At 32.0% G+C, this 18,326-nt stretch overlaps 2 protein-coding genes across 6 annotated transcripts; one reads left to right on the top strand and one right to left on the bottom strand.

Annotated features, from left to right (window-relative positions):
* Positions 1–1,513: 1,513 nt before the first annotated feature.
* On the top strand, positions 1,514–6,736 carry LOC115717129 (uncharacterized). Of its 5 annotated transcripts, none has more exons than XR_004011690.2 (3): positions 1,515–2,773; positions 2,899–2,939; positions 3,065–3,407. XR_004011690.2 is itself a non-coding variant. In XM_030646076.2 (2 exons), the coding sequence occupies exon 1, from the start codon at positions 1,660–1,662 to the stop codon at positions 2,749–2,751; it is 1,092 nt and encodes a 363-aa protein (XP_030501936.2). In that variant the 5' UTR covers positions 1,514–1,659; the 3' UTR covers positions 2,752–2,773; positions 6,432–6,736. The 5 variants fall into 5 exon arrangements, 3 of the variants coding, with proteins under 3 accessions (XP_030501936.2, XP_030501935.2, XP_030501933.2); XR_004011689.2 differs by having other exon boundaries at positions 1,516–2,773; positions 3,059–3,407; XM_030646076.2 differs by lacking the exons at positions 2,899–2,939; positions 3,065–3,407 and adding an exon at positions 6,432–6,736 and having other exon boundaries at positions 1,514–2,773.
* A 5,396-nt stretch (positions 6,737–12,132) lies between these two features.
* Positions 12,133–17,749, bottom strand: LOC115716392 (GATA transcription factor 26). Its single transcript, XM_030645178.2, has 8 exons — positions 17,010–17,749; positions 15,251–15,622; positions 14,507–14,927; positions 14,028–14,100; positions 13,710–13,813; positions 13,348–13,534; positions 13,143–13,245; positions 12,133–12,744 (listed from the first exon to the last, which is right to left on the bottom strand). The coding sequence occupies exons 1-8, from the start codon at positions 17,047–17,049 to the stop codon at positions 12,428–12,430; spliced, it is 1,617 nt and encodes a 538-aa protein (XP_030501038.2). The 5' UTR covers positions 17,050–17,749; the 3' UTR covers positions 12,133–12,427.
* Between the last annotated feature and the right edge of the window lie 577 nt (positions 17,750–18,326).

Below are 18,326 nucleotides of genomic sequence, written 5' to 3'. Positions count from 1 at the left end.
CTACAATTCCTTATTATTCTTTTTTGTTTTTCTCATTTGATTTATCATAGAATTTTGATCTTATCTATGTGTTCTTTTTTTTTTTTTTACTGTCTTTTTCTTTGTTTTGTATATTTTATTTTTCCAGAGGTTCTTTTATACTACAATTTGAAATAGTGTCAGTCCTTTACAATATTTCTTGACTGCACTTTTCATCTTGGGTTCAATCAAACTCCTTTTTCTATCTCTGGATTTCCTACCATTAACACCATATCGCCACTTTTCGGTATGTTGATCTGAATGGAGATTTCAGTGCTGTTCCAAGAATGTCTTTCCAACCTATGTTTTATCATTATTATTATTATTATAACAATTTTTAAATATTCATTTTTAATATATATATATATTTTTTTTTTGTTGTGTGACCAAATCACTATGCGACTGTCAATTTTTTTGGTGGTTCTTATTTGTCACTAATGATCAGGGATGATTACTCATGCAACAGTTTTTTTATGGCTGGTTGGGTAGTTTGTTGAAAGTGGTGGAGATTTTCTTGGTTATTTTTTTTTACGTGTCTAATTAGTTTTTTAATTTTTTTACAGAATTATTGGTAGTTATTAACCTAAATATATTATTTTAGGTAGCATTTTTTATTTCTTATTATTTTAAGATATTGTTATTTATTTTTTAGTTATTAGATTATTTTAGTTTTCTTTTTTTATTACTCTTTTTCAATTTTTCATTTATGTTGTTAAGTTTTATCCAATTTTTCTTTTAATAAGTTATTTTATTTGTCTTAACATTGCAAGTATTTTTCATATATTGTTGTGTTATTTTGTACGGTAATATTATTATGTTATGTTAATGTTCATTAGTTTATTATGTAAAATTTTATCTTTTGGAGATGACAAAAATTTAACAAGTTTGAACAAGATCTCTCTCCAAGTATTCGAGTTAGAGATAAGTTTCTATTTTTTTTTTTTTACATTATTATTATTATTATTATTATTATTATTTTCATTGGTATAATATGTTCTAATCATTATTATTTTTATCTTTGGTTTTGTAGGGAGGTTCACAGATTAGTAGCAGCTAAACTTATGTAGCTTTAGTGGTTGCACTGGATTGGTCTCTTGCATCGGGCTACCTAATAAATCTTTCGAGTCTAGTTGATTATTTTTAATTACTGTATTATCTAGGAGATCCTTCTTTCTTGTTTTGAAGTAGGATCTTTCCTAGATTTTTTTGCTAGTTTGTTATGCAGTTTTCCTGAGACATCTCTGATTCATGTTTATTGTACACATGAATTAGCAGTTCGTGCACTCAGGGTGGATGATAAACTAATTTGAATAGATGATTTTTCATCTTTTCTCTATGTATAAACTTTTGAATATTTTTAATGAAAGTTCATTGTCAAAAAAAAAAAAAATACATAACAAATAAATGTCGAAATATAATACGAGTAAACCTAATTCATTGTTTGAAAACTACTTAATCCTGGCCGTCCATTAATTATTCATCCACCGTTGATTCGAAAAATAAAAGGCGGGAACCTCACTCGTATATAATTCGACGAAAAAGAAATATTAGAAAAATAACTATTTTCTCTCTGGAAAATTGAAAAAAAAAAAAAAAGTCTTCTTCTAGAATTTTGGGAATTGATTTCGACGGCAGGGAGAAATGGACGACGTCGGCGGCGTCCCCACCGACGTTGAGGATCCCATTGGCTTCATCGTACCTTTATGCCACGTGTCCTCCTCTCAAGAGGAAACCCTACGATGCTGCCCATTAGCCCGTGTACCTTACAACCCTCAAAACCACGCTTCGTTGGAGCCGGAGTCCGAGTCCGAGGAGTTTCCTGTCGAATCTACCGGGATAATGATGGTTTCGCTGACAGACAGTCAGGAAGAAGAAAACACTCACAGCAACTCTCACGAAGTATTCCATACCCCGCCAGAAGAGTCAGCGGCTGGGAGTTCTAACGAGATTCAACCGCTGAAGGACGTCGTGGAGACCCATGCCGGAGGAGATCGTCAAAATCTTCAAGGGACCGACGGGGGATGCAGCGAAACTGCCGCAATCGGAGTGGGTGGTTCCTCTGAAGGTTATGAGACGGTGGATTTGAGCAGGGATTCGGAATTAGGGTTTTCGGAAGTCGAACTGGCGCAGCGTGCTCAACCCCCTTTTGACCTTAATCGTTTGCCTTTGGAAGTTTCTGGAAATGGATTGGAAGTATTTAAGGTTTTGACGAGGGAACCGTCTTTGAAAGATGGATTAGGCGAATCGCCAATGAAGAAATTGAAGATATCAGAGGAGAATAGAGATAAATCTGGAGACGAATTGGAGTCAGAAAGGGATACTCCGGAAAGTGACGGCTCTGATTCCACGGAAGATGGTGAAATCAACGGTGGAGAAAGCTCAGGGAAGAGAAAATTGAAGTTCAGCCAAAACGACGAAGTAAACGACATCGTTTCGGAGAATGGTGCAATCAATGATAAGGATATCGGCAACAAAACCAAGGAGGCAGCTGTTCATAATGAAAAAGCACCACCATCACAGTCACCACTGCCGCCAATTCCAGTGCTAGTTAGGAAACTTCCGAGTTCGATTCTTGAGCGATTGAAAGATGGGGATAAGGAGGTTCCTCGTAGGGAGCTGAATCTGTTGGAGGTGCTGAAAATGATTTGCGAAGACTCTGGTGATCGGATTCGGAATAATGAAAATTGCAGCTTCCTGGAAATAGCTCGACGACGGGGCATGACCTTTCCTTGAGTTGTTTGGTGGACAGAGTCAGGTACGCATTATTCAGATTGATTTATGACTGGGTTTTGATAGTTAGCTTAGCAACACCATTGGAGAGCAAGAATTTGAGTAAAGGAAATTTAGAGCTCACATTTTGTTATAAAATTTTTTTTTCAGTGTAAATAGAAAAAGTTTAGGATGCTTGTGGAAAATTCGAGGTAATTACACAGTTAATACATTTGTTTGTGTATATAATTACAAAATAATGGTGTAATTAAAGATACTCAAGTAATTCTCTAATTTTCGAGTAATTAAGCTGGTACATTTGCTCCTGAAGTTGTAGGATCATGGGCATTAAAGAAGTATTAAGCTGGGTTAAAAGATAAGAATGGCAAAATGTTGAACTGGAATCTGATAGTTTGGTCTCTATTCAAGCTAGTCATGCTTCTCTTTGCTCTGTTTTGGGAACTTGGTTTAGGACTGTCAATTTTTATTGCTTTCTTTGCCTTTTGTTACAATCCCTTTTGTTAAATTTTCAGCAAACCCAATAGTACATGTTGTTAGGATGTCTCAGTCTTTATTTGAACTTAGTATTTATGTGTTTAATGCTTCACTAGTTATGTTGGATATTTTGTATTTCGAATGCTAAATTTAATAAAATTGTTATTTCTTTAAAAAAAAAAAAAGTAATTCTCTAATTTTCGAGTAATTATGCTGAGCAATTACTAAGAAAAACTTCTTTACGACTCTAATTAAAAAAAATGGCGACAAAAATATTTTGTTGCAGTTTTAATATTCTTTTTAGCGATTAAGTGTCGATTTAGAAATATGTAGCAATATATTATTAGACAATATATTAAATAAGCTAAAAAAATATGTCGTCACGAAGAATTAAATTTACTCAAATTATATAGAACATATCATTGATAATAGATTTAATAGTAATAAATAAGTGTATAAAATAGTGAATACTTAAAGTACATTAAATTATATCTTATTTATTCTTTAATAATATTTTAAACATAAATTATAATTTACTAAGGACTTGTTTGGTACGCCGTATAGTATTGTATTGTATTAGTATTATTTAATACAATACTATGTTTGGTATTTACTTGTATTAATAGATTGTGTAAAGTTATAATATATTTTCAATACACTCGATCCCAACACTAACTACAGGTCTGAGTCCTGGGTTCGGGTCCCGAATCTAAGTCCCAAATCCCAAGTCCTGGGTTCGGATCCTTGGTCCAAGTCTCGGTCCAGGTTTGGGTTCGGATCTGAATTTGGGGTCCAGGTCTGGGGTCCATGTCCAAGTCTGGGTATGGGTATGGGTCTGGGTCTCAGGTCCAAGTTTGGGTTTGGGTCCCGGGTCTGGGTTTGGATACTGGGTTCAAGTCTGGGTCTCGGGTCTGGGTTCGGGTCAGAGATTGGTGTTGACCCCGAATCCTTTGTATATATTATAATACATGCTAATCCGGACCATTTGTTATGTATTAAATAATACAATGTACATTGTATTAAAATTTTTGGTTGTAATAATTAATACAATACATTGCTTTATCCAAACATAGTGTTATTTATTATTGGGTAAATAGCGACATAAGTATTCAAAGTTTTATGTTTGTAAGCGGCATAAACCCAATGTTTATTTTTAACAGCATAAGTACCCAATGTTTATGAAACTGTAATTTTTCTCTAATTTTGTTCTGTTATTGTCTTAAACATGGCACATATAAGGCCTAAATTCTTGATCATTGGGTCTAGATAGAAATATGTAGTATCAATGACTTTCAAATGTTCTTTTAATAAATTCAAACAGAGTCTGTATTGACGAAACTGGAAGAAAATTATAGTTTTACAAATATTGGGTACTTATACCGCTAAAAATAAACATTGGGTTTTTGATACTTACAAACATAAAACTTTGGGTACTTATTCGCTTTTTATGTTTTATTATTTAATACAATGGGACACTTATACGACGTAACAAACAACCCTAAATTAATAAAACAATATATTTTCCCTCTCTCCTCTTTATCTCTAATCAGTCCCTTTTTCTGTCTCTCTCATTCCTCCTCTTATCCATGTTTATAAACTACAATGATTCTATTCAGATTAAAAAAAAATAGGGAAATTTGAAATTCTATACATAATAAATCCTAATATTATTTTTCTAAACCTAAATGTTATACCATAGGCCATATATGACTACATTTTCTATATTCCCATAATACCCCTTACATTTGAACCAAACAATTCCAAAGCTTCTCTCTTTCTCTCTCGCCCAAACGACCACCCACAACCTCCACGGCTCAACCGAAGAGCACGGCTCCGACACCTCCACAACCTCCGACGACCTCCGAGGACCACCCAGCCCCTTCTCTCTTCCTCTCTCTCTCAACCCGTGCAACCTACCGAAAACCAAAAAAAAAAGAAAAAATAATGGGTCCGATGGTCCGATGGTCGGACCGTCATGGGGTCCGATGGTCCTATGACAGTCCGACCATCGGACCCCATGACAGTCCGACCATCGGACCATCGGACCCATTGTTTTTTCTTCATTCCAGTCCGACCAGTGAAATATAGCCCCTGTCCAACTTCATTCCTTCAACCACCTCTAATTCATTTTCCAAAGTTTTCCCATCCTACAAGAGATAAACACGGTAAGGTTTCAGAGAATCAAACACAATTTCTAGATACCAAATATATATATAAACAGGGAAGAAGATAAAAAACTAAACTAAAAAACATGTACAACAAATAAGATCATAATCCTCTGCACAAGAAAAAAAAAATCTGGAATGTGTGTCTAGCAAAGGAGGGAACACCATAAAGGCCAAGCAAAAGTTTTATTACAGCAGTTTATAAATAGAAAATTAGAACTCCGTTTCAGTTATGGGGAAAGAATTTAGAATTGAGAGAGATCTAGCCATCTTCAAAGGTTAGAATAGAAGAGAACCACCGAAAACCAAAAAAAAAGAAAAAACAATGGGTCCGATGGACCGATGGTCGGACTGTCATGGACCATCGGACCCCATGACAGTCCGACCATCGGACCATCGGACCCATTATTTTTTTTTTTTTTTGGTTTTCGGTAGGTTGCACGGGTTGAGAGAGAGAGGAAGAGAGAAGGGGCTGGGTGGTCCTCGGAGGTCGTCGGAGGTCGTGGAGGTGTCGGAGCCGTGCTCTTTGGTTGAGCCGTGGAGGTTGTGGGTGGTCGTTTGGGCGAGAGAGAAAGAGAGAAGCTTTGGAATTGTTTGGTTCAAATGTGAGGGGTATTATGGGAATATAGAAAATGTAGTCATATATGGCCTATGGTATAACATTTAGGTTTAGAAAAATAATATTAGGGTTTATTATGTATAGAATTTCAAATTTCCCAAAAAATATTACCTCATCTGTAAGTAGTTTGAAAAAGATTTCAAAAAAATAAGAAAATCATCAAATTTAGCCATGGCCGACCCTGGGCATAGGGCTATGCTTAGGGCCTGCTCATTTTAGGGGCCCAAATAAAAAAAAATACTTTTTAAAAATACTATTTATCTTTATAGTAAGGGCCAAATTATTTTTTTTTTGCTTATAGCCCATTTTAACTTAGGGCCGGCGCTGAATCTAACTACTTTATATAATTAAATAAAAGTAAATACAACAAAATATAAGTGATTAGTTAACAAATTAAGTTTTTTTTTTTATTTAAACTTATCCAGGCTTCGACGTGCGGAGTAGAAAGATCAGTCGGTAAATTGTATTATGTGTTTACTGTTTGGGGTTGGGGTTGATCGGGGTTCGCGCGAGGGAGAGCTAGGGGAGAAAGATGGGGATGGTTGGGTCGCAATAGGTTCGCAAGATCTAGCCAGTGGTGTGATTTGAGGCGGCATGGTGGTGGTTCAACAGTAATAGAGGCGATAGGATTAGAGAGAGGATAGGAAAGTTAAATTTCTTAAGAGACTATTACAGTCTAGTTATGATGAGTATTAATAAATAGTTTAATAAATATTTATTTTCTTTAATATTTTTATATTTAAAGTTTTCAGCTTTTTACTTTAAAAAAATTTCAACTTTTTATGTTTTTGGTGTTAGAAATTTTTAAAGATTTTAATTTTTTAAACATTTAATCTAATACACGCAAGAAGATATTTGATAGTATACACACCAAAAAATCATTTACATGAAGAGTTAAAAAAATGTCACCATACTATAACAACAAAACCAATATCCTAGCATAGAATTATTTTATAATTATATATATAAATAGTCTAATTTGCTTTAATGTGAATGTAAAAATTGACGGAGATAACTTTAATAATTAGTTCAATAATTTAGAAAAGACTTTAATTTTTTTTTTGAAATAATAATAACAAGACTCAGTGAATATTTTAATAAAATTAGGTGGACTTGCAGCATCAAGATGTGGTTTTGTTTTTTTCGTTTTATTATTATTATTATTATTATAGATATTGTGTTTTGTAAAAGTTATTAATTGGACTTTCAGTTTTATTGAATGGCAAAATGAATCTTGTATTTTTTTAAATTGTACAAATAAGACCCTTAATTGATTTTTTGTCAAAATAAAACTTAATGATAATTCGATCTAGAAGTGTTATAACAAAACTAGTTTTGTATTAAGAATTGTTTTCAAATTGGTTATATTAAAAAAAAAAATGTTAAAAACTGAGTTCAAAGTCTAATTTTTACCGTTTTGGAAAATATAGGATCTATTTTATTATTTAACAAAACAGAGATTCCAATCAGTAACTTTTACAAAATACATAGCCAAAAATAATATTCACCCTTATTATTATTTAAAAAGAAGTGTTTAAAAGGTTAGGCCACAATGTCTCAACAGAGAATGTGATCTCAGAGCGAACTTCACTCAACAAAATTAGATACGTCATAGGCTAATGCTCACTGAGCCACTAAAAGGTTAGACCACAACATTATCTCTACAGAGAATGTGATCTCAGAGCGAACTTCACTCAACAAAATTAAATACGTCATGGGCTAATGCTCACTGAACCACGATATTCACAGTGGTTTTAAAACATCTCTAATCATAGCATTGTTTAAAGTTGTTTAAAATTTTTACATCATCTAAAAATATAATATTTTATTGTATCTCTATTTTACATTATTTTTAGCAACCTTACTTCTAATGGTTCATTTGGTAAGCATGATTGGACTGAATTAAATTGTATAATTTGTTCAATCTTATGTTTAGACATGTTGGAAGTCTGAATAACTAATTTAATTAATTCTAGTTGTCTGAAATTATTTATCTCATTTAACACTGAGCGATAAACAAATAATTCCATGCATATATGACTTTTTTTTTATTTAAAATTTTATAAATATATTTTAAATTTAAAAAGAATTTAAATGAAATGATTTACAAATTTATTTATTAAAAATGGTAGAAATATATAATTTTATATTTAACCCTACATAATATTTTGAAATTTAAAATGATATTAATTAAAAAATATATACTCAATGGATTCTAAGAAAAGCAAAATAGTAATAGAATTATATATTCTCATTGAATTATTAAAATTATAAATATGATCCACTTTTTAATTATTGAAATTATTTATATCAAAATTTTACGGAAATAATATTTGTATTAAATTAAATAATTTGTTTAAATTGATATTTAACATAAATAATTTTTTATTATTCAAATACTTTTATTATATATAATCATAATAAATTATTCTATTACGAAGGTTGTTATAAGCGTGATAAATATACACATATTTAATCATATTATGATATATATTATTTTTCAAAAATGTATTTTATTATTACTTCTTATAAAGAATTATTATTTTATAGTGTGATTCCATATTTTTTTATTATTTAAATTTAAATTTTTATTCATTTATCATTAGAATATATTTTAATTGGACTGAATTTATATCTATATATTTTAAATGATAGTCCAATCTATTCTAAAATCAAACACAAAATTACATTCAGCATAACCCTAATTATCGTAAGAATAAGAGGGGTCACGACACTCACTTGTAGTGTTGCGGCCCGTGTCTTCAATGCACGAGATCCCCTTCTAAATTTTCCATAGCGGGTCGCGACACTACAAGTAAGTGTCGCGGTGCTTGAAGCCCGATTTTTGATAGAGAAGAATTAATAGTTTCATGACCTTGCTACCAAATTTTTGTATTTTAATGCCCTGACATTGAAGTCCAGTGTTGATGCACTACTCCACACTTTCCAATTCTTTAGCATTAGAAGCTCCAATCGCACTTGATTTCTTTCTTGAATTATTTTCTTAGTGCTCTAGCGACAAAATTTTTATTTAATTCATCCTTCTTACACATTTTTTTTTTTGAATTTGCTCTACTCTTGTCCAATACTAAACCTAAAAACATTAACAACTAAAAGCGTAAAATTGCACAAGCACAACTAAAAACTAATTAAAACCACTTTAAAAATCTACTAAAAAGCACTAATTTAGTCCTAACACTCATACCAATAGAGATACGTACTTCCTTATATACCCATGATCCTTCTTATTTCTAGTCAATATGAAATTTTAGTTGCAAATTTGAATTTTACATATTTTAATTTAATAATTATAAGAAAAATTATGGCATCTTTGAGAACTTTTTTTTTTTTTCAAATTTCTCTTGACAAAATGTTATAGTTTGTTCATAGTTTTTAACAAAAAAAAAATGATAGAATTTAAAGAAACTAACAGAAATATACAATCACACACTAAAGAACCAAACAAAAATGACATAATATTCAATTTCTATTTCTTATCAAATTTTTCAATTACACAATATTCAATTTATGTTCGTTGGTTTCATTATTTCCAAGCAAATGTACTCTTAATTATGTTAAGAATTAAATATTCAATTGCTTCATGGGTTTTCTTGTTACCTGCACATGTACATACGTCGGTTATTGTATTCTCTGATTGTCAGCGGGTAGTTTTTGCTGTCAATAACAGAACTCCTTTTCTCAATGAGTTTGGTATTGTCCTTAATGATATTAATTATGTTTGAAAATCTTTTAATAGCATATTCCTGACTTTGTAATCGGTCTAAGAATCATGTTGTTCATTGTTTACCTAAATGAGCTCTAGATTTAGATGAGACCCGTGTGTGGTGATCAGACTTACTTATGGATTTAACTGTCTAAATTTAATTATCTTTTGTATCTCAAATCTTTTTAGGCTTGGTACCTTTTAATGGAATTTCTCTGTTTCCTTTCAACAAAAATTATGTTAAGAATTAAAGCATATGTACTAGTTAGTAAGTAAACATTTTACAAAGTTGGCATGCCATATTATGTTAAATTGCTATTTATTTAAGTATTTGTTTTATTTGAATTTTTGAACTGCAATAAATTAACGTTTATAATATTATTATTTGAAATATAAACAATGTAATTGGAAGATGACATTTGTAACAATTTTTATAGTTTAGGGATTTTTTTTTTATAAAAAAATTAAATAAATAAGTATAAAACTCTACAATGATCATAATTGCGGCGCAAGAAAAAGGAAGAGAATCCTATTTGTTTATGATATGTTTTCATTCATCACCATATTTTCCAACATATATTATTTTGTTTATATATTGAATAGAATCTTTTTGAGAAAATAGTTCACCTTCAATTAACTAATGATAAATGCTCAAGAGTTCAACATATCTATAGTTCCACACATTTATATTTGCATTAATTTCAAATTGAAATACATAGAACTCACAAATAAATTGTATTAATAACAATATGTTAATATATTAGAAGGTTACATATTATAAGGTATCTTAAAACGATGCTCTTAACTAATTGTGGACACCCCAAAACAATAAGTTTCTTTTAGTTTTGTAATGGTGTCTTCAAAAGAGATTTTTGCCATTTAAGTATTGAAGGGAGAAAGGGGAAAAAAAACATAATTGTGATAACAAATTCTACTTTCAACAAAAAAGGGGGCAAAATGATGATACATTAAGGTTTTGGAAGTCATTATTATGATTCTCCTATTATTGCACTATTGAAGGTGTGTGTGTGTGCATGTTTGCTTCAACAAAAAAGTGTTACATTAGACTTGGTATAAAAGTATGTGGACAAGGATCATTCACTTTAGTTAAAGCTTTCTCTGTCAAGACAAGCATTTTCTTTAGGTATTTTCCTAGTGTTACTCATCATGTGTTGCCCTCATCCTGTTATTGGTCATGTTCACTCTATGGAATAGTATAGATTTATTATGCATTGTTAGTCTTAAATCATTTTAGTTTAAAGTGAAGGCTATTATACAACCGAGAATTGCCAAGGGATAATTTATGATGCCCAACACTCAAATCATATTTAAGAGTAGCAAAACGGGTTTCAGCACGGCACACGAACACGATACGAATTTTACGGGTTAAGGTCAAGAAAATTAAACGCTGGTCGACACGATTTGACATGAAATAAAAACAGGTCAAATACGACATAACTCACTTAACACGAATTTGACACGATTTATTTAAATATAATAAAATAAAAATTATTAATAATAATATAATTATAGTAAAATATATATTTAGTGATTCAAAGTTAAGTTAAAAATTTAAATTTAACTTTTTTAACATAAAATTAAAAATATTTTAAATTTTTTAATTATTATTATATATCTAACAAACTATATATACATAAATTTTCTAATAGAACCTAAATCTATCATTTTTCTCTACAACTCCAGCTTCAATAATAGCAAAACAAGTCACAGTGAGTCGACACACGATTTTTACGAGCCAAGTTAGGATTGAGAGAATTAGACACTAGTCAAAAAACAGATCGACACACTTGACACAAAATATAAAAGCAAGTCACATAAAATATGACACGAACACAAGACGCGTTTTGCCACCCCAAATCATATTCTTATTGAAGAATTAAAATATGTAGAATTCTATATTAAATTGTATAACTTCCCTTCTACTATTTGGATCACCTAAGGTATTTGAAATAGATATCAAAGGCAACCTTTACATTGTTTAAAGAAGCCTATAGTTTAAGTGCATCTTTATTCATAATCTCTCTTCACTTGCTATCCATTAAAGGTTTACTTATTGAACAAGGCATCTCATAAGGTTGTATGAACATCTATGGTTTATATTAAATCAATTTTTTAGTAAACTATAACTTAAAATTTTCTATTAATTGGAACTAATACTAATTCATTTCACCATTACAAACCGATGCATTGATCAAACCATTCAACAAGGAGCCTACCTTACAAACCAACTAATATTCTCTCTTTGTTCCTAGAGAGGGGCACTTCCTTTTTTCTCCCCCACAAAGTAATTTGCCTAGTTTTGTCCCCCATCTATTTTATAAACAATGTTAAGGAACATGAAAACAAAGCCCCCCTTTCTTGACAAGACTAAGAGTATGCCATTTCATACAAAAACCTAAAATTTACCACTTGTGCATTATGAACTATATATTACAACCTGTTGTCAACCTATACAACAAAACCCACCCAAATTCATCCCCTTGAATTCCAAGTTCAAAAAGGTCAAGGGAAAAGAAGAGCAACCATCAAACCTCATTCAGACTTTTTCTTTTCGTTTTTTTATGTTTTTCTGTGTCTACCAAACAAAATAGGCGAAACGCAGTCATGATGTTCCTGGCATAAGGCATACCTATATAGTTCTTCTACGGATCAATGCTGCATTCGATGATGGTCTTCTCAGGGATGGGCATGGTGATGTGGGGAAATGGAGCTACTACTAGTGCTTGCTTGTTGGGAACCAAAACTTATTGTTGGGAGAAGAAGCTCTGCTTGCGCAAAAGAGCCATTGGATGGCACATCCAGCAGCAAGTCCTGATCAGAACTTTCTTCAACAAAATTGATTGAGTCAAGCAAGAATGAGCCACCATCGGGTGATGCAGCAAATAAGCTTCTTGGGCTAAAGCAAGAGCCGTCATTGTTGTCGATGACTTCTTTCTTATCATAGCCACCCTTCATTATCACCCTTTTGGGGCTCTTCATCACTATCTTTACTTCTGAAAGATTAAAGATATGCTTAGAAAACCATACATGCATTTTAGTTCTAAAAAACACTAACAAATTTCCATTTGTTTATTCTATAACATTGTCAAAATTGGTAGGATCAAAGGGTGTGAATGATATGAAATTCCTAAATATATCTTCCCATTTGTAAGTGTTGATTGAAATTTGCATGTCAAAAGGATTTGCACATACTCCATTTTTCTATTGTTAAATAAAATAATATTCAAATTTCTACTTAGATGTATTCAATTACTTCCAATTTGTTTGCTTCTCTTTGGTTTCCCTTCAAACATGCAATAGGAGTTAACCAAGGCGGTTTGTGTTATAGAACAACGAATAACTTGTGTCATTAAGCAAACAATATACCACAAGAAATTATTTTTAGCCTCACCTGGAAATTTTTTATTTTGGTTGTCTTGTGGTCTCTTGTTAGTTGATGCTGCAACATTGGGTCCAGATATAGAAGAAGACCCTCTAGAGCTATTTTTAGGATTCTGCCAAGAAAGAGACAGATGCTAATGAGTGATAATTAATTATAGGTTCGTTTCCATATCGATTGTTATTTGAGATAACAAGGATTCAAATGAACTGCAAACCTTAAGCAGCTGCAAGTGTTCAACCCATTTAGACTTTGACAAATTAGTTAACACAAGCTTTTTCAAAACTTTACAATCTTCGGGTTTTGCCCCAGAGAAGGACATATCAAAGACCCCTTCTGCAAGCAGTTGCTGAAAGGATGTAATGTTCTCCCTGAACTGAGGGCTATCAAACAGGCTTTTAAGGCTGCATAGACGAGAAAACAATAATCAGATCACATAAGAGGTTTTTTCATTAATTTTATTCAGCTTGAATGGAAGATACTCTCTCGTCCCATCATACCGCAGTATAGTTACACGCTAGTATAATGCAAGAAGAGATGGCTTATCTAACAAAATTGAGTCAGGACAAAAATTCTAACCCATCTGGAAGTTTGGCAGCATCAATTGGAGGAAGAAACTTCAGTAATTGTTGTTGCTCATCATTTGTTAGGTGTCTTAGGAATTCCTCAAAATCCACATTATCCTAAAAGAATCAATAAATGCAATGAAGGTGGTTGCTTAACTATTGAAAAACAATATTACCAACTGATTCATGTTTGAGTAGTTCGGTACTTCAGTTTATAATTACAGCTGCTACTTATTTGATAAACTAAGAAAAAAGAAAATCAAAATCAAAATAACCATAAATTGATATTGACTAAGTTGTGTGGTAAGTATGACAATAAAATGCATCTTACATTTAAATCTATCTGACGCAAAGGTGAATTATGGCTTCCCAACATTTGGAAGATTTCATGGTGAGACTTTTCCCTGAAAATCCAAAGCATAGAAATGTTAGAAATAGAGTGGGAAACGGTTATACTTTTCCATCCTCGTAAGAACAATTTCTTTCTACCTTAGAAAAGTGCTAATTTTATCTGCAGGCAAGTATATGCGTGCACATACACATTCAAGTATCTAAGGTGGTGTTTCCACTTTACTACATGTGCTTTCACGGTCCTATTCTCCCCGTTATGTGTTATTGTATAATACGTGCCACATAACCACCGAATACTCAGTGTTGTATGAAATTCTTCACATAAACACTTCATATGTGCAACATATCCATTAGGCTTATAGTTGAATATGAGTTGAGGAGTAATTGTGCAACTAACTAGACTGTGTTTGTACATGTTATATGCAATCAACAATAATCCAAGCTAGTGCAGTAAATTACCTTCTAAAATGTTCTTGCTCCATCCCATATTCAGCAAAGTTGACCTTCTTACTTCCAGACCCAGTGAAAGTAATGCCTTTGCTATCACAAAGGTTTGTCGAATGCGAATAAGCCTCATTACTATGAGAATTTTTGTTATCAAATGAAAGCGAGCTAGCTTCCGATTCCTCTTCCCTAGCTATTGCATTGGGGTGCCTAATTAGGACACTTCCATGTCCTATCTCAACAGAAACCATTGGTGTTTCACTCTCGAAAAGAAGATCTTCTTCAGAAGATCCAGAGAAGTATGAAGACTGTTGTTCTTGTAAAATGGTAAAAAGATCCCTTGTCAGCTTCTCGACAGGAGATTGTTTTGGACGAACGATGCAAGTCCTTTTCCTACAAGGTACTGTAGTGTCCCACGCATTTGACTGAGCTGGACCTATAAAAGACCAATTGAATCTATTAGCTGCTAAACAACATTGAGCAGAATGTATTGAGCTGACATAGTAAACTTAAAGGGAAATCTTAAGTTGAATAAATGCAAGCAACACACTTGGCATTTATGCTTCATTCAAGTCTCCTTTGTTACTAACAACTGCAGCTAAGTATTAGAATCTAAGCAGCCCTTCATTGAAATGAATAAACTGCTAAATATTGACACTATGAACTCAACAAATACAAACACTAAATTGTGTCAACTACAAAAACAAGAGAACTGTGTAGTTGAGTCTAAACAAGTTTCAATTTTAATGAATATCCAACCTGTGAGATCACTTGCATCTCCTCCACCAAATTGTGCACAGCTCTCAGAGTTAGATATAGCAGAACCAGAACTTGATCTATTACTTGCATCTTCTTCCATAACCTTACGAAAACCCTGGTTGTAATCAGCAGCAAAACCACCAACCACCATACTATCATAGTTCTGCTTTCTTTTTAGTAGTTTTGCCTCTTTGTTCTTGATTATAGATATGCTCTTAACCCTGGATACTCTGTGATCATCAAAATCATCAGGCTCTGCCCGAGCATGAAGCGGGGTATAATTTGCTAGTGTTCCTTTAGTCCTCCAACGAGAACCACATGCATTGCATAGCACTGGCTTCTCGGGAGGGCCATTACGCCAAAGGGGAGTGCCTGTTAGGATTGTTGGTTGTTAGCAATTGGTACATATCAAATATTTTCATGGTAACAATTAGCACAAAGTACAGGTAAAGCATAGCAAACACAGATTAATTTCCATCTCAACCTCTATAAGGATCATGTAATGGCTTATTTTGAGAATAAACAAAGCTGCATTGTCATTATTTTCAACTCATACTAATCTTGAATTGGGAAAATGTCTGTGTGTTCCCCTAACAAAGTTTTCAACAATGTATGTTCAAGTCACATATCGAAACTCATAAATTCTTGTCTCATTTTAAGCTCAAATTATTGACAATACATGATAGAACTCAAGATCCAAGTGCAACTGGGAGAATATCATGTCCTTCCATTCAATTTTGACTCAAATTATGAGAATTATGATTCAATGTGCTTTGATTTGTCATAAACAGATATGAGAAATCTCCTTGAATACAAAAGCCATAGCCACATTTTCCACTGCCACACTAAATTTTCAAACTAATAACCCAAAAACCAACCGAGTAGAGATTCAAAACATTAGAATTGCTCTCTACTTAAAGCTACAAAATGAATTGTGCTCCATCACATAGGAAAAGTTGTTTCGAATACAATTCCACATCAAAAGGGTATGAATTGAACAATTTTCTTGCCATTTGGACCAAAACTCACAAGCTAATAGTAAGAAGAACCACACTCCCCAAATGACAAAATGGAACAAATGGTTGGAAATGAATAAGGGATACAATACAACACTGTCACCAAGCTACTTGAGCTAAGGCACAGAAAAAGGGCACTAAAATTGTTACATTTAGCTTGCAATTGTGCTATATACACTCACATAGCAAACATAAACGATGGGGTTTGGCTTAGTATTTGTACTCAAATTGTACATTTGAGTAAACATAAATTTGTATATTAATCTTTAGTTTCTCAGTACCCAACTAGACTCCAGAGCTCAATTAAGCATTGGGAGACACTTGTTAAGGCTTGAATGAGAGTGAAAAGTGAGCCAAACACTCATCAAGACAAGAAAAGATAAAGTTTGAATACTAAATGGGAGCATGGAAAATTAAAATTTATGAACAGATTCAAACTCAATAGAGTGAAAACATTCAACGAAACTAAGACACTTGTAGTTCAGAAATTCATATATACAAAACAGAACATTACAAAACAACAATATATATTCAAGATTTTGTATTTTTACTTCCTGCCCAGCTGATTAATTTATTCCTTTTTGCACATAGTAATTATCTCCCAGTTATCAAATTATTTATGTAAGCATATAAAACCATTTCTAGAATATTTCTTCAAAAATAAAATTGAAGAACCCAATAGTTTATTTTCCATTTTAATGTTGAAATAAAAAACAAATAAAAATGGAGGAACAAGAACTCACTTGTAACTCCACAGTGATGGCAAGGTCCTTGCTTACCCATCCTCTATTTTCTCCACAAATTAAGAGAAGAAATTCAAAGAAATTTTTTATAAAAAACGAAGGGAGAGTCAAATATATATATTTGTGTATATATTATATAAAGAAGGAAAAAAAATTAAATTTATTGACCCCAAAAAAAAAAGTAGTGAGGAAAAAAAAAATCAAAATTTAAGCAAATATAATTATTCTCATGAACCCTTTTATGGCATATACAACTGGGTAAGAAAGCTTTTTCTATAGCAAACCCATATAAAGAGTTTGCAGAATCAAGCAAAAGCCAAGAGACCCAGAAGAGTTCTATGTCTTAATAATAGTCCCAGAAAAATAAAAATGAAAAAGAACAAAAAAAATCTGAGAAAAACAGCCTAAAAAAAATCAAGAAGAAATGAAAGATTGTGATGAGTTTTTTTGTAGGTGGGTATCTGTACAATCCAATGGAAGAGAAAAGACCATTAAAGGAATCTCTTAAATGGATGTGAAAAGGAAGGTGAAATGGAAGAGAGGAGAGAGGGGAGAGAGAAGAGAAGAGAAGGGTCTGTGTATGTATATGACTTAGTTGTATTGTATATGAAGTAAATGTTAGCTTTTTTTTTTTTTTTTGAAAGATTTTCAAATAAATTTATTTGATTAAGTTAAATGTAAAAATTAAAAAATTATATTAATATATTGGAAGAAAAAAAACTGTAGTTTAACCTGTATTGTAAGTGAAAGGTAGAGAGGAATATTATTGCCATATATGCTGTTGACTAATGACTTTTCTAATCTTTCATGAAAAAAAAATTAATAAAAAATCAATTACCCCACTAAAATTTAAATACATATATATATGATAAAAATAAAAAATAAACTGAATTGAGAAGCAATGAAATTTTGGGAAAATATTTTGACTGATATCAAAAACACATGAAAGAGGAAAACGAAAAATTAAAAAGATAAGCCATTTTGCCAACCAAAGAAGAAAAATAATAATAATAATTAAAAAGGAGAAAGAAACAAGGAGGGCTTCTTTGTCTTCCTCTCTTATTATTTCTTTCTTTCTTTCATTCATTTTTTTTTTTTTTTGGTTTATTTTATATTAGAAATTAGAAATAATGTTAGAATAATTTTCAAAAATAAATTAATATTCTTAGGTATATGTGGTGACATGATGTTGATAAAATTTTGAGTGGGCTTTGTTCTTGGCTTGGCTTGGCTAATACCAATAAAGTCTAAAGTCATCAACCACGCCACCACTCACTCAACACTCACAACCGTTGATTTTAATTAGCTTTTCCTTTC

This window comes from Cannabis sativa, chromosome 5, assembly GCF_029168945.1.
Source record: "Cannabis sativa cultivar Pink pepper isolate KNU-18-1 chromosome 5, ASM2916894v1, whole genome shotgun sequence".
NCBI lineage: Eukaryota > Viridiplantae > Streptophyta > Magnoliopsida > Rosales > Cannabaceae > Cannabis > Cannabis sativa.
Note: the sequence above shows the minus strand (reverse complement) of the source record. Positions and strands in the feature narration are given on the sequence as shown.

Bases quoted from the DNA above. Each gene is read 5' to 3' on its own strand.
- LOC115716392 (XM_030645178.2), bottom strand. From the start codon at position 17,049: ATGGGTAAGCAAGGACCTTGCCATCACTGTGGAGTTACAA. The intron at 15,623-17,009 runs GTGAGTTCTTGT...CAATCCTAACAG, and splicing joins CCATCACTGTGGAGTTACAA to GCACTCCCCTTTGGCGTAAT. The intron at 14,928-15,250 runs GTTGGATATTCA...GGTCTTTTATAG, and splicing joins AGATGCAAGTGATCTCACAG to GTCCAGCTCAGTCAAATGCG.
- LOC115717129 (XM_030646076.2), top strand. From the start codon at position 1,660: ATGGACGACGTCGGCGGCGTCCCCACCGACGTTGAGGATCCCATTGGC.